General features: G+C 34.0%; 2 protein-coding genes and 1 long non-coding RNA gene across 4 annotated transcripts in view; all 3 read right to left on the bottom strand.

The window, feature by feature from the left end:
* The window catches only part of LOC149943230 (ABC transporter G family member 23-like), a 41,815-nt gene that overhangs the window by 21,824 nt on the left and 3,758 nt on the right, over positions 1 to 16,233 (bottom strand). The gene's annotated exons all lie outside the window — the stretch shown is intronic.
* Positions 12,957 to 13,337, bottom strand: LOC149943232 (uncharacterized). The gene is made up of 2 exons (XR_016481119.1): positions 13,105 to 13,337; positions 12,957 to 13,043 (listed from the first exon to the last, which is right to left on the bottom strand). It is a non-coding gene; the product is annotated as an uncharacterized LOC149943232 (long non-coding RNA).
* LOC149943231 (THAP domain-containing protein 1-like) lies at positions 13,723 to 14,564 on the bottom strand. 2 transcript variants are annotated; one of them, XM_090177117.1, is made up of 3 exons: positions 14,209 to 14,564; positions 14,018 to 14,149; positions 13,723 to 13,944 (listed from the first exon to the last, which is right to left on the bottom strand). In XM_090177117.1, exons 1-3 carry the CDS (start codon positions 14,459 to 14,461, stop codon positions 13,805 to 13,807), a joined length of 525 nt encoding a protein of 174 aa, XP_090033243.1. In that variant the 5' UTR covers positions 14,462 to 14,564; the 3' UTR covers positions 13,723 to 13,804. The 2 variants fall into 2 exon arrangements, with proteins under 2 accessions (XP_090033243.1, XP_090033244.1); XM_090177118.1 differs by having other exon boundaries at positions 13,723 to 13,941.

The following is a 16,233-nucleotide window of genomic DNA, read 5'->3' as shown; positions in this document are numbered from 1 at the left end:
AGATTTTTCGCTGTGGCCTTGACAACGTTTTTGTCCACGAATTTCTAATAACTGATTAACTGTTTTCGTTATAATGTTTTCCCCATAAGTTTCGCATAATTTTTTTACATTCGAATTTTCTTTCTGGCTTGATTTTGATATAAGATATAAGATGAATAATCGGACTTGAACTAAGCTACATTTGGGATTCAATCTGATAAATATGAAAATAATTAAAGGTACATTAATTGATTTTGGTCGCTATTTTATAAAATGGCGGGTTTCCCGACCTCGGATATCGCATAATGCCATTTCAAGTCAAATAATCTACCTAAACAAACACATTTATCACGCGTACAATGTGATCCTTGAATAGCTGCCTATAAAGATCTGAAAATAATATTTTAATTATATAAAGTTCTTGAAATAAAAATGTCCACAGAAATTTCAGTTCTTGGCAAATAAACACGAAGCTACCAACAGACCGATGGCTCTTTAAAAAGCCATTCGCAGATATCTTGCGGGTAAACATTATCTAAATTAGAAATGGTGAACCAAAACCGATCATTAGGGATATCTTTCGTTAAGAAAATATACTTCCGCTATTACTATTATCATTTAAATATTGGTGGTATGATAGGAACTGAAATCTTCACAATGCCGTTTTCGCCATTATCACAAGTTTTACTTCAAGGCTTTCCTAATAAACGTATTTAAACTAATTCCGCTAAATTTAATATTTGTAAACTAATATTATGCCCCGTGGCCAATAGCGTGAATGAAAAACAAAAGTTGATGAGAGTGTGTTTGTAAGATAGACAGAAAATGCTCGGCAAAGGTTTTCGTTTTTAACGAGTTTCCTGGTGCAGTAAGTGGTTTTTTTAAACCCATACATTATACGCGCTACGGCTCTAATAAAATATAACTATATAATACAATGAACGAGGAAACTGGGATATAATCCTTCGACAAACCAATGCTCGGCTCATTTGACTGAATATATTCCGTTTATTAGATTCTGAACGAAGATCTTCCTCGTTTCAAGGACGTTGTAACAAATACTATAGTGATTTGGAGAAGGTTGATTGACATTCTTTGGCTCGCTTAGATCCACACTAATATTCGCAAATCCCCATTTAAAAGTCCAAATCCAATAAGCAACTTCAAATATTAACACCGTCATAGACTGTAAAAACAGAATTTTGCTAAGAATGATGAACAATTCAACTCTAATCGGACGTAACACTCTTAACACGCTAATCTTAAGAAATAAAATACTTTCATGGCCAGTGTTATAATTTTCTTCATGGAATGGCGAAAACCGCCTTGAAAAAAATTACGTTAATTTGTTATTATTGCATCGCAGATTCAACTAATTCTTACTTTTCATTTTTTTATATGTAATATCATAAGTTTCGAAATAAGTATAGTGTATAACACTTCCTATTCTCCCGACTCCATATTTTAATGATAGCCAGTTTCGCCAATGGTCGTATAAATCATTACTTGGCTTCTGTACTGGGAACTCTCAAAGAGCTGTTACTAGTCTTTGGAAGTGTCAGATAACTGTGTTCTTTACTGCCATACCTATAATTTTATGTCACTTATGGTACAAGGAATGACAATAAGCTATATGTAAACGTTTCGTGGCATGATTTACAACAATCCCAGAACCACGATTTTCACGACCAAAATTACAATCTGAAAGGTTGTGTAGAACCGGGAAAAATCGCTCTTAGAAAACGACATGAGTCAGATTAATTTAATTTGAAAGCTTTAAATAATTTAAGCGGGAAGATGGCCCTGAAATGTCTGCCTGTGGTTTGTAGGACCAATACAACCCCTAATCTTGTTTAATAACGCTTATTTTCTACTAACTAGGCTACGCTCATTACACAACTTTTAAGGTTTTTACCTGAAAATTAACGATCGTTTCGGGATAACGATCATTCCCCAAAACGGATCGTTAACGAGCTTATTAATTATTTTAAAATGTATTGAAGATCATTAATGAAAGAGGAAACGCGAGCAATTTTAATAAAATTTAAACGTAAATGACCAAGTTAAAAAATAATAGACTTCAAATTAAGGATTTTTCTTATGATTTATTTCTATCAAAATACCATTGCAATAATGAAGTTCATTTTATATTCAATGAATTAAATGTATTAATGGTAAAATAACCAAATATACATATATTAATGTATTAATGGTAAAATAACCAAATATACATATATTAATATCACGAGATTAATAGAAGCAGCGGCTGATTGGCCTTAGTTAAGTTAAAAACAAGTCGTGACGCGTATTAGCAGATAATTTTTCGATTCAGTTTCTATACTCCCTTTAGGCTAATTTTGGTAATATTTGACGGGTTTAGCAAAGTCCTGTAAATTTTCAACGAGAAATAGAGAAGGTACCGTAGTCAAAAGGGAGAGTTTTCGAGTGAAACCCCTACCCATTGGGTGTAGGTTTTAATGTGCCTAATAATAATCTGCTAGGCTAATACCCAATGATTTAAGGTCGCTGAGTTATATTGCTTCATTTCAGGCGACTTACTATTCTTTCAACAAATGGGTTGAGAACTCAACTGGGAAGGAGTTTTTCCGAGTTTTCACCCAGTGCCACAAGCTCGGATCGAACCCGGATCTCCTTGCTGCGAGGCGAAAGTGCTAACCACACAAACACTAATTTTCGCTTCTCTGAAGATTTTTAATAACCTGAGCCCCCCTTTTCGAACTACGCTACTTACTTCAGAAAGTTTTGATAATACTGCATATTTATCTTGACGAAACACCTGCAAAGGAGTATGGAAGTCTAGACGCTCTCGTTGGAAATATTTTAAAGTTACTAGAATGTATTTATTAGTGTTGTAAATCGGAAAAGTTCCCGCGGAAAATGACCAAGGCCTTTTTTCCGGAAAATTTTCCGTATTTTTCCGCAAAAAATAAAAAACGTTTTACTTCCATGATTAGTCTAATAAAAGGTTTGCAAATTTAAGATAAAGCGGCATTCTCGCCTCATTTTTTCGAATCTTACAGTAAAACTAAACCTCTAGACTAGTTTAAACTGATTAACAATGTAACACTATTAATGTTTTGTAGTATGTTTAATGATATTATAGACATTTTATATCGATAAAAAGTTAAAAACATTAAAAACCCTTAAAAAGTAATTTATGTTTCAATTTTTAATTTTTCCGAATTGCGGAAAAATTTTTGGAAAATTTTCCGCATTTTATTTTTAAATTAACAACACTAGAATTTATATTTAAGGAAAATTATGGATAATTATTGTAGCGCAAAAATAGTAAAGAAGTTTCCAAGACGACGCCAGAGCTTAACCTAAGTGATAAGACGAATAATTCGTAAGGGTTATTTTGTTGTATCAGCCAATCCAGCTGGAAGCAGCAGACTAATTTATTTAGCAAACTACAATTAAGACCAATCAGACTTTTGCGTTTCTTATTAACATCAGAAGTAAAAATTATAACAAAAAACGTCCCAAATACACCGAAATTTGACTAATAGGTTACGCTGTAGTGTAGTTTAAAAGCGAACCAATGAGATACTGGGTCGAGTTGATTGACTGTTATAAGAGGTGGAGCGTTCTGGTAGAGCTTAAGGTGGATTGGGAGCGAGGCTAAATATTGTCTCAACTTAGTTTTTATCTCAAATGATAACCGTTTCGTTGAATAGCTTGAAATATCTCCGTTTAGTATATAAAGTCTCGTTAAATTTCATAATACACGTTTTAACAGACTACGCGTTAAAAATTTTACCGAAATCGAAACTGAGCGTAAACAGTAATTACTAGAATCCGTTGGTAAATCTGGCTAGCTCGAATGACCTTGAGCATCAGTTTGAGTGATTATTTAAGGATTTGCTTTTCCCCCAAATCCCTTATTAAGTTCCAATCGGCAAATGCTCGTTTTGGCAGCGCACGTCAGAGAGCGTCCTCGAAAGGAACAGGGCGGACACTTTACGGCCATAAATTTTATCTCGCGAAAGTTCACTCTATGTTTAATAAAAAAATTGAAGGTCCAAGATGAGGAAAACTGCTCAAACGTCCTGATATTCTAATAAGAGGCGTTTGAGATAATTTCAGTGACGTTAATAATAACGTACATAAAAACTACTCTGTTACGAAGGAAAGCTTTGAAAAATGTTGAAACGAACAAATTTAACAGGCTCTTAGTTGAGGTTTTTGCAACAGGGGCGACTTCCTTGTTAAGCACCTCTTTCAGTAAATTTTCGTAATAAGAATTTTTTTATCGCCCTCAACTCTATCCCCTTGCTACGTCACTGTGTTTTCCTTTGAATCCTTATATCGGCATTGAAACATTCTATGGAACCAAAAGATTATAATATATTTCTTAGTACAGAAGTACCCATCTAGACCATAAAAATGAAACATGTTTCCCGTCAAACCGCATCACGGCTCAAAATATATCGCGTGCATTACTTTCCCTAACTATGTAAAAGGTTAAAATTACCCTCTTTAGGAATATGTACAAATTAATCAGTTTTAGAAACTCGCTATACGATCCAGCATGTTTTCTTCCAAAAAGGATTTTGAAATATCAGCGGGAGCCTGCTCGGGTACATGATCCAAGCGAAAAGCATTAGCAGGATAGGGAGATGAATACTTCTCTCGTCAGAGCTCTATTATACAATTCTGATGCATTTAATTTCCATCTCTATAACTTTCTATCGATATGCCTTGAAATGATTAAGAGGTAACGACGGTTGTTATCGAGTTAAACCTTCAGCTCTACTACCTTGTTTTCTTTTATTCTAAAGCCGGGTTTTCAAGAACGCTTGCAGCTTGAAAAAATTTGGCTTCAGCTAGAAATAGTTTAAAGTTCGCGCTCACGCTGCAATCGCTTCTGTTTTCAAGAACGCTTGTATTTTGCGCTTGGAGTGTGCGCTTGTGAAAATAGATTGGAACACGCTTCTAGCGTCGATCAAATCCAACTAGAAATTTCGCGCGTGACGTCGGTCCATGTGACTTCAGCCAGCCAATAGGTACGTAGTATGTGCTAGTGTTGGTACCGAGGCTTATCACACTATTGTGCGCGGCTCGAAACAAATAACAATGAGTTCAACCACAACCAAATTAATGAAAAAGCAACAAAAAGAAATAGAAAGAAAAGAGAAAGAAGAAAAAAAAAACCAAGGGAAATAGAAGTGAAATACAATTTTCTAAGCCATGTAAAGGATAACCCAATAATTTGGAACCGAAAATTAAAAGAACACCGAGACAGAGATGCAGTAAATGTTGCATGGATAGAGTTGAGCAAAATTATGCAAATAGGGTGCACCCACCATTGTTTGTTTTTATACCTTCTTCTATTGTTTTTGGCCTTGATAATTACTAAAAGTTTAAGTAATAACATTATTTCTTAATCAAAAGACGTCTGCAATTCGGAACCACCATATTTATTTCGGCAAAAAAATAAACGCGGCAGCCGCCAGCTCACGCGGCACGCTAGAAATATCTTGCATCATGAAAACGCGAAGCGCTTTCCTTGCAGCTTGAGCGCGAAATATAAAATAAACTATACGTTTCCCGCAAAATGGGAAAATCTCAATCTTTTCTTTTTCAAGCTACAAGCGTCCATGAAATCCCGGCTTAAGACTTTTCTTTAAATAATTTGACCTAAAGAAATGAGAAATTCGTTGATCTACCTAAAATATGGAAGTTCATTCTCCCTTTAAATGATGTACCATTTTTGTTTTTGTTTTAAAATTCAATAACCACCTTTGGTATAAATGCCACTCCCACTTCGACACGCAAAGGGGATTTTTTACTCGAATTATATTATAAATGGACCCACACGTATTTGTTTCTTCTTATTCACGCGTGGCTACTCGTGACAATCGAATGACACAATGAACGACGAAACTGTGTAAGACAAACTGAACACTGAATGAGATGAGTTTTGTATTCAACGGGAGGTTAACCACTGAACCGTCGGAACCGATGACGGAAGCATGCACCACCGAATAATATCCATTGTTTAGGTTGGAAAGTAGAATTTTATTGGCGTTGGCGTTCAGTTGACTTCCGATAAAGTAAGACAGATGAACCGGAAATAAGTAAGCAGCTTTTACCTGTCTTTGGAGACTAGGACTCTAGGAGTACGTTCAGAAACTACCATCGATGATACCGATTAGTAATAGCTAACACCGGTCTCTTTCTGAACGCCTTTTCGCGTTTCCGGCTCATAAGTTGCTCATCGAACTCGGTTTTTCCGATGATTTACCGTTGAGTTACGTATTCTAACGATGTTTTTTAATTGATTGACCTAGGCCTAGCATTATTTCTAATATAGACCTTATTATGAATTTAATACGGTTTAATTATACAAAGTTCATTTAAATATAAGATTTTTTGACGCAGAAAGTATAGCAGACGTTACTAAGAAACCTCCAAGCAAATCGTACAGTAATTTCATACGTCACGGAGCTCAACTTTTTTGTATTGGTATCGTGAAGAGAAACACGCCGAATTAAGTGAATGTGAAAATGATCCCTAAAGACAATGTTTTCTCCAATTTTAATAATAGTACCACACCCGACTTAAGTCAAATTATGTAGACACAATTCTTGGAGAATTTATAATGTTCTCCTCAAAATGCTTCTAGTTTCTTGTAAATTCAAATGAGTCAATGCTTAATGTGGAATTGGCGCTGATCTTAGATCATCGAACAATCAAAAATCCACGTACATAATTTCAAATCACCATTTCACATTCCGCTGTATTAAGACGTTTCCCCAAGTAGTTTTTCCAACCGATTTTCAGATAACAGATGCGTATGTTAATTAAGGTAGTTAGATATTATATTATCAGATCTCTTGATATTGGTCAAAATACCAACCAGATAGCTTAAGCCCAAATCTGATCTGAATGAATTGTAAGCCGTCAGACAGAAGGTGAGCGGATTTCACATGCATTACAGTTATCTTTTTATATATCCCCTGATTAAACACCTTTCAAAATTTTAATTACTGACTCTTTCAAATTGCTTTCCACAAAATTATATATATATTCCACAAATAACTGGATGAGGGGAACATAAAAGATTAACCTAACTAATTACCTTTAAGTATTCGGAAAATTATGACCCGAATAACCTGATCAGTTGGCCGTTGGAAGCATTATCCGCAAGTTTGCGCAGTGAGTTGCTTAGCAGAAACTTCTTTGAACGAATCATCTTCCACCATAAGCTGGAAGAACGTATGCCGAAAAAGCATTAAAGTGTTAAATAAACAGTATTAATAGAAGCTCCTACAAATTAAACGTGAAATTCCCGAAGGAAAAAACACTAATAACATGAAAGGCTCAAGAAGCTTATGGAAACATCTGCATAAACCCATTAAAGTCAAATATAGAGTTTGTGTCACAGTGACTTGGCTTAAACCCAGTTTTTCATAATTATACTGCCAAGCTTTTGTCAAAGTTCTGGCAGCAACGTTCACCAGGGGGCAAGATAGCCAGGAAGGATTTTATGGAAAGAAATAGTCAATACCCAGAGATAACAATAAGCGATTTCGAGGCTAGAGTTAGCCAATAACCATTTAAAATATATTGTAGAACTTAAAGAACTATTCTATACAACAAATGACAACTTAGTTAATATATAGAAACCCCGTTTCTGAAAGGTATTACGTAGTCGCTGGGCAACACTTCTTGAAATCTTGGAAAATATGCTATTATGAACGCCATTCCCAAGTCGTACGGTGAGTTTCAAAACTATGAAGGACGATAAATCTCAAACTGACATTTCGGAAATAGTCCACTAGTATACATGTAGTTTCTGTCATACGAGCGAGATTGCGTTATTCACTATGACATTCACGAAATATACAATATAGTAATTTGTACTTTCAATAAATTTAAATTGTACCAGAAGTATATAATATATATCTTAGAAAGAAGTGTTCGTCGAGGAGCCAACCATTCAAGATCCCAAGTGCACATTTAGAAGGAAAAAAAAACGATTACTCAATTACTCCAAAATTAATGAAATTTCCTAAATTATTTGAAATTCGTGAAGTTTAAAAATAATTGACCTATCTTTAAATGGAAATCTTAAAAACCCTAGATTATTTTTGAGATCATAAACTCATTGCAAATCGAATGAAATCTTTAGAAATCGGGGAAATCTTTGATACTCGGTAAATGATCCTGGAAACCATGACTCAGACAAAATATCGGGAAATATTTAATGGTAAACTTAAAAATCAAAGTTCATTTTTAAAATCATATGAAATTTTAGAATTCGAGGAAATATTTGGTAATTAGTTAAAAACGCATGAGATCATGAACTCGACAAATAAATAGGGAAATTTTGGATGGAAATCTTAAAAATTCCAGGCTATTTTTTAAAACATAAAAACATTGTTAGTCGTGAGAAATCTTTGCTAATCAGAAATCTGATACACAATTTTATTCACTTGAAACATGTACCTTCGCAGGCTCTAGCTTTTCCACCCAAAATACTTAATAGATGTAGAGGTAATCTCACATTTGGTGATACTAGCAAAACACGGTTTGTATCAAAATTTTGATGAAACTGGGGGATGAAATCGGAAATTTGAGACCATTTGTTAGGTCGTAACGAATCCAGAATTTAAAATTTTTACCCGTGACCTAAGGTTAAAATTCACGTCGTGATCTGTGATATTTCAGTTAATCTTTGCGTAAAGCCCGCGTGCGTCATTCACCAAGTCTTGAACTAAAATTTGAACTTGACGATATGGAAGATCATGCCACAGCCCGAGATTTATAATTAAACATATCATCCGAGATATTTGGGGTCACCATTTTCTACGGAAAGAACGTTGATTATAAATACCAATATCCCTTCACTTCAGTAGGTGGGTACTATTCGTGTTATTTTAAATAATGAGTGCGTCTTCACTTTAGAAATGAAACCACTGGGTGGATACTTTTCGCTCGTTCTGGGATTTCGGAGTAGGGTAAGAAGAGCAACCCTTTGACGTAATTTTACTCTGTTTTTGTTCTGGCGAATAGTTTGAGTCCGGGTTAGAACGATTCCAAACAAGTTGGCCAGCTTGCCAAAATATACCTCGCCTCGGAAGAATTTGCCCTTGGGTGTATTAACTACTGGACACGGCACTCAACGATATTTCGCCATATTCAAAGCGTCCTCCAAAAAAACGTAATCCCGGTGCTATCCCAATCAGTATAATATATTTCATTATAATTATAATAAATATTACAAATGTTATTGCCTTAAACAAATTTCCAATATTAATAGAACAAAAAAAACAACTTTAGACCCAAAACGTTATTAAATTAACAAAGCAACAAAATGAGAAATAGAAAATACAAAATTTTGAATTATTAGAACGCTCACGAAACGTAAAATATACCTGCGAGAAAGTATTTTATAGACAAAAACCAACCTATTGTATTATAGGTCTTAAACAATCAAATTTATATGGAAAACAAAAGTTTAAGCGAAAACCAAAACTATAAATGAAAGCACTAATAAAAACTGCGTGGGCTCATGACGACAACCCAACGAAGCCGATAAAAATTAATGCAAATAAAAAATCGTAGTCATGAATTCTCCCTCACATTATCAACAAGAAAAATAACCAATAGAAAAATATATATTAATAACCAAAGTAACAAGTTAATTAAAATACTTAGAAATCCAGAAAATGTCAATCGATATACCCACGATAATGAAAATTGTAATAGAAAAAAAAATACCTTACCGTTAACAATTCCCGGCTTATAACGCACACAAAAACAACCCTTAACTGAATAGTGAAGGCTAAACAACAGCGCATATCTCAAAGTATAAAACCACATTAATGAAAATGTATCACACATTTAAAGCCGATAAGAAAACACGTAAAATAAATTACGAAGTTACGAGTAAAGTAAGCAAAACGAGAAAAAAATAAAGTCGCGATTTGAGCGGACTCTCCAAGGCTATTTATGTGAATTTCGGTCGTCCGGCGTGTATATCAAATGATTCAGCACTGGCAAATTACTCGCTTTCCACGCAGACGTCCTCGGGTTCAAATCCCGGACGGTAGATAAATTTTTTACCTCTCCGAGGGGACTATGTAACCTAGGAGGGGTATTTTAATCACCGTGTCTGTCGGTGGGTGTGTCTGTGGGTGGGTGTGTGTGTCTGTCACACACACACACACACACACACCCCCCACCCACCCACCCACACACACACACACACACACACACACCCCCCACCCACACACATACACACACACCCGCACCCACACACACCCCCACCCACACTCACCGACAGACATGGTGATTGTAAAACTCCTCCTAGGAGAGGTAAAAACTATCTGCCTGTGGCCATTTTTCCAGATAAAGTCTGGATAAGCAAACGATTTTATCAGTGTACCATCTTTGCCCCCGTTTTTTAAGGAGGAATTTAAAGTGTCACCCCAATAATCTGACCTTGACGAATAGCTCACGGTGAACCGTAATTATCTTCACCAGTACAAGCGAATAGTTTTATTTAGTGTAAAAGGGGTACAACTTTTGTTCCGGAACAAGCGAAAACTACCCACCTAAAATTGGGTTCCTATTCGCTAACGAAAACTCCGGCAGCGCCCCCTATCCACACTGCGTGTAACTATATAGTGGTGATCAGCATTCAGCAAATAGTGGTGTGCTACTGATGAGATGGTATTATATACGTTTTAACAGCGAATTAGTGTTTTCTTGGTAAGTAGGATTGAATGTCAAGTTTAAAGACATAATGTTTGGTTCTAATTATATACTGTCATTAAGATTTGAAGTCCTTTTGGATTTACTTAAAACATTGTTAGAGTAGGCCTTGGAGCAATATTGTTCAAATAAAAGATGACATCTCAAAAAGGTATGCTAACATTTAATTGGTATTCTATTATATTATCCTATTTTAACCTTTATTTATTCCATAATAGTGAATCTCACCATGGTTGAAATTTGGAAATACATTGGGGAAAAGCCAAGAGCCTTAGAAGAAGGAGAACAGATGTTTAGAGAAAGCCCAAAAGGATCAAAATGGAGAAAGTTGCTCGGGCCAAATTTTCGTGGCTTAAAAAAGTACAAGTATTGGAATATGGCCTCTTAATTAACTTAAATAATCCATTTGTAGCTTTTAGTCCAGATGGATTATACATGGAAAATGGAGAGATAAAATTACTCGAGATTAAGAAGAAAATATCAATTGAAGATGCTGTCGCTCAAAACAAATTTAACTTCTTGAAAATTGGAAAAGACGGAATTTATTTACCAACTAACGATTGTAGAGGCTACTATGCACAAATTCAGCTTGGCCTTTGTGTTAAGCATAAAAGCTCATTTTTCTTGTATTCTCCCAAGGGCTATCTTTTAATTGATATTCAAAGAGACGAAGATTATTTGAAACAAAACATAGTCAAATTGTGCAATTTTTATTTCAAATTATATTTACCATTACTAGTCAAGAGTAAGTGATTTTTAAAACTAGAAGTTAACCACGAAATTCCTTTTTTAGACCTATTTATTAAAAATGTTAATGGTAAACTAACCTTTTCATTATTCCAAAAGCCTACTCATTCAAAAACCTTTTTAAACTTTAATTCAAACCACCCCAACCATGTAAAAACATCAGTCGTAAAAGGTTTAAAACACCATATTGAATCCATATCTGATAACCCAATTGCGGATAAATTAAAAATTAAAAATCAGTTAATTGAATCAGATTATCCAAAAACACTTATAGAAACCATATTTGACAGAAACTTAATCAGCATGCCTTCTGATATGAAAAGTAAACCTAAAGAGGAGGTTTTAGTTTTACCCTATATACCTAAAACCACAGAGAAACTTAAACGTATTTTGAAAAATTATAAAATAAACTTAGTATCAAAAACCACTAATATACTAAAAAATCAAATTTCTCATTTAAAACCTAAAATAGAAGATTCCGCCATTCGAGGCGTTATTTATGAAATCCCTTGCTCATGTGGAAAAACGTATATTGGTGAAACAAAACGTTCCATTTTAGACAGGATACGTGAACATAAATCCTGCGTGGCTAAGGGCGATATGAATAACGGAATTTCAAAACATATTTGGTCTACGTTAAACCACTCTATTAAATGGGATGATTACAAAATTTTAAAACGGGAAACCAATTGGTACAAAAGAAAATTCTATGAAGGATTGTATATTCGTAAACTAGGTAATTTAAATTTAGATAAAGGTTGTCAAGAAGTAACTAATTGGGGTAATATTGTGATTTAAAATTTTATTTTATTTTATATTTATATTTTAATAATTCACACTGACTTACATATACTTTGGATTTATCGGTTACATTGATTCTATTACACACGTAAATTGTTAAAATCAGTAAAACTTTTGTTTATTTTTTAACACGCTGACCTTCTGCTCGCGTGATATTAGAACTGGAATATGGCGCGTGGTAAAATTTTAAATCAAATTAAAACTAACGAACGACTGAAGAAGAGCCTCGGCTCGAAACGTCTTGTATAAAATAAGTTTTATATTCTAATACCATGCCGTTTTCTCTGAATTAAACATAATTTCTAAAAAAGTTCCTATTTTGTACTGTGCCAATTAGTATTATATAAGAAAAGTAAAATGTATTTGATCAATTAATGTTATAAATGAATTTTTACTTGAAGTTTTATTTATAATAAAATATTTTTAAACTTATTTGATAAAAATTAATAAAATAATCATCATCGTCATTAAATAAGATTAAAACTTAGTCATCAAATTTATCATCTGCTAGAATTGGTTTTAGTAAATTTACTAATCCACATATGACCTTCAGAATTTCGTCACAGTAGGGAACTAAATCAAGTTCAAATTTAACATTTAAAATTTTAAATAATTTGATTCTTTGAATGGTTATCTCCACGTGAACACGAGCGGATGCAATTTTTTTTATTTTTTACACTTTCTTCCTTACTAAACTGTTATTTTTCTCAAAAATGGAGGGATGTGTAGAGCTATGCCATTGGCCGCACATTCATCTTCAATAAGGAAGCCTAAATTTAAGTTGAATGAGTTTTAAAATATTTTTTTAACATATTACACTTTTATGCATACCTTTGTCAACCATAATTCCATCAATAAATTGTTCACAAAGATTTATGACCCCTCTCTCAATGGTGACTTCCTTGTCGCTTACTTTTCCACCCCAGGGGTCGCTAACGAGCGTGATCATGCCAGAAGGTGAAATTCCAATGATAATTTTTATTGTGTGAGTTCCTTTATAATGGCTGTAGGTTGCCACTCTGTCGTGAAATGTGTTGGGCTTCATCATAGGTACTTCTGAGCAGTCCAACACAATGCGAGTGTTATTAAACTCTTTAAAACATTTAGGAAAGTTACTTTTGATATTTTCCATATCCGGCCAAAAGATAAATTTCTTCAAAACTTCAGCAAGGGCACAAAGGGTTCTTTTGAAATATGTTGAAACTGTTCGATTCGAAATGACAAATAATGAAGCCAAAGCGTCAAATGTCAAATTTGACTTAAGTTTCATTAGGGTTAACAACACCCTATCTTTTACAGGCATTAGAAAATTAGAGAGCTTGCTCTGGTTTTCAAGCCCTAAAACCTCACTTGAAAGGCTTTCAAATAGTTCTTTTCCAATGCCAGTAAGAGACACAAAATCAGCATTTTTCATTCCATTGCTTGAAATTCCAACTCTTGACCCAGCAAAATACTTTCCATGGTCCAAATAAACTTGAACACCAATAGACGCATTCATTACTCTAGATGGTTTGTGAGATTGGTCCTTTCCTTAAGCTTCAGTTGTTACTTCAGATAGCATAGCTAAGTTTGATAATGACAAAACATTATCATCCGGAGCTGGTTCACTTGCGCTTTCAACAACTTTTGGAGCAATGGAATCTGTTATTGGTGATGTTGAACATAGAACTGCTTGATTTAAAATTAAATTTGTGTTATTATTCTATTTATTATTTCACAAAAGTTTACCATAAAATAAGAATACCTTTAGAACGCTTTACGTAACGTTGAGCTCGTTCTTTTAATGTAACTTCGGTTGATTCTTTAATTGGCTTACATGGCAATTTTTGGGAGGGAATGGCGTTACATTTCAAACGTCTTCTTACAGATCTACCATCTATTGATGAGTTTTTCGATTAATTTATTTTAAAAAAATTAATATTATTTGCATCTCACCATTTCTTTCCAAGAAGTCATCATCTGTAAAATGGGCGCTACAAATCTGAGCCCACTTACTAGGCCTTTTCCCCGACTTTATCTTTGTTAACCATACATTTAAAAGTTTCTTACAACTTGGGAATTTATGAAATGATAATCCTGGCTTTGGTTCTTCACTATTTTCTTCAGTTTTACGTTTTTTAAGCGCAGTATTATTACAAAAAGGGACCGCACAACTTCTCCCACCTCTAGCGTTAATGTGAACCGCCATATTTCTTGGATTTGTTTTGATTTTGATCACCACTATACGCTGGAAAACCAAGCTGCAGGGGTAGCGACGGCAGCGCCACCTATACCCGTTTCGCTAGCGAATAATACTCTCTCCTAAGTTAATTGAGTATTTTTGTATAGTTACACGTAACAATGGTTCTTAAAAGATATAAATGCTAAATCATGTTTTAATTTAAGAATAGCGAAACACTCACTGACAAGGTTCTTAAACGCGTTGCTTTGTAACGTATTTTAACGTTGATTCACGTTCTTGACGCATTTTTACACGTGAAACCAATAATCCCAACGTTATTGCGGTACTCGTGATAATGCTTTCCTACCATTCAAACAAATGGAATAGAGACAGATCGAAATTTATTGGCAATTAAAAGGTTATGAAAGCGGTTAGAAAAACTCCTTATATAGAGTATAATAACGTTTTAGTTTCGGTAAGGTTAGGTTAGATTTAAGTTTTAATTTATATTAGCTTAGATTAAGGTATTTTACGATAGAATTAAGTCTAGGTTAGGTAATATTAGGATTTAATTTAATTATTTAGGTTAGGTTAGATTTAAAGGGATTACGAACTAAATAAAAAAATCGTCTGCTAACTCTTGCCACGGCTTGATTTTAACATAACTATCGATAATAATTTCTATGTAGCTTCTGTTAAACCTGGTCGCAGAAATATGAAACTCGTTGATCCACCATAAACATGATGGAAGTTCATACTCCCTTTAAGTTTAGGTTATGTTAGGTTAGGATTTAATTTGGTTAATTTAGGTTAGGATTTAATTTGGTTAATTTAGGTTAGGATTTAATTTGGTTAATTTAGGTTAGGATTTAATTTGGTTAATTTAGGTTAGGATTTAATTTGGTTAATTTAGGTTAAGTTAGGTTAGATTTAAGTTTAGATTAAGTGAGGTTATGTTTATATTTAGTTTAGACTAGGTGAGGTTATGTTTATCTTTAGTTAAGATTAGGTGAGGTTATGTTTTTATTTAGTTTAGTTAGGTTAGGTTAAATTTAGTTTAATTAGGTTATGTTAAATTTAGTCTAGTTAGGTTAGGTGAAATTTAGTTTAGTTAGGTTATATTTAGTTTAGTTAGGTTAGGTTAAATTTAGTTTAGGTACGTTGGATTAAATTTAGTTTAGTTAGGTTAGGCTAGGTTTACGTCTGTTTAGGGTTTGTGCGTGAAATTTTTATAAAATACGGGTGTCCAAATCTCAAGCTGACATATGTTATTCTGATGTACCAGAAATAATAAAAATTATCAAGGGCTCATCAATATCGGATTATTCAATTAAATCCGCTACGTCATCAAAATTATAGTGTCCGAAGTTAAATCTGTTTCAAATCCTGGGAATTTTAAATAAAAAACCTCCATTCACCATGACGCTACCTATCGTGCAAAGTCGACTCTAGATGAGCATGGGGAAAAGTATGGAATCCGATAAAACTTAAGATAAATAACAAGTCAGAGCGACTTTTCCGTTTTAAACATTTCATCGATGACCTTCAAATTTAGCCACAAGGCAACGGGACTGAAACAAAACAAAATAGTCGAAACCACGAGTCTGAATCTCCCATTTCGCCTCCTCCTCATTTACATATTTTTGATTTTTAACGACACTCAAAGATGAATACTTCTACCTTGATGAACTGCTGATTTCATTTGTTACTTTTTAATAGACTTTTTGTACTAAATGTTTCCTATTTTCAAAATTAGTTTAAGAAAAGAGAACTACTCTGAAATGTGTTGGAAATCGCCC

This window comes from Leiobunum rupestre, chromosome 6 (genome assembly GCF_980474605.1).
Source record: "Leiobunum rupestre chromosome 6, qqLeiRupe1.1.hap1, whole genome shotgun sequence".
Classification (NCBI taxonomy): Eukaryota; Metazoa; Arthropoda; class Arachnida; order Opiliones; family Sclerosomatidae; genus Leiobunum; species Leiobunum rupestre.
This window is presented reverse-complemented; position numbering and strand designations above follow the sequence as displayed.

Excerpts from the sequence above, each read along its gene's own strand:
- LOC149943231 (XM_090177117.1), bottom strand. The coding sequence starts at position 14,461 with ATGGCGGTTCACATTAACGCTAGAGGTGGGAGAAGTTGTGCGGTCCCT. Across the intron at positions 14,150-14,208 it reads TGACTTCTTGGAAAGAAATG|ATGGTAGATCTGTAAGAAGA; the intron begins GTGAGATGCAAA and ends ACTCATCAATAG. Across the intron at positions 13,945-14,017 it reads TTACGTAAAGCGTTCTAAAG|CAGTTCTATGTTCAACATCA; the intron begins GTATTCTTATTT and ends TTTTAAATCAAG.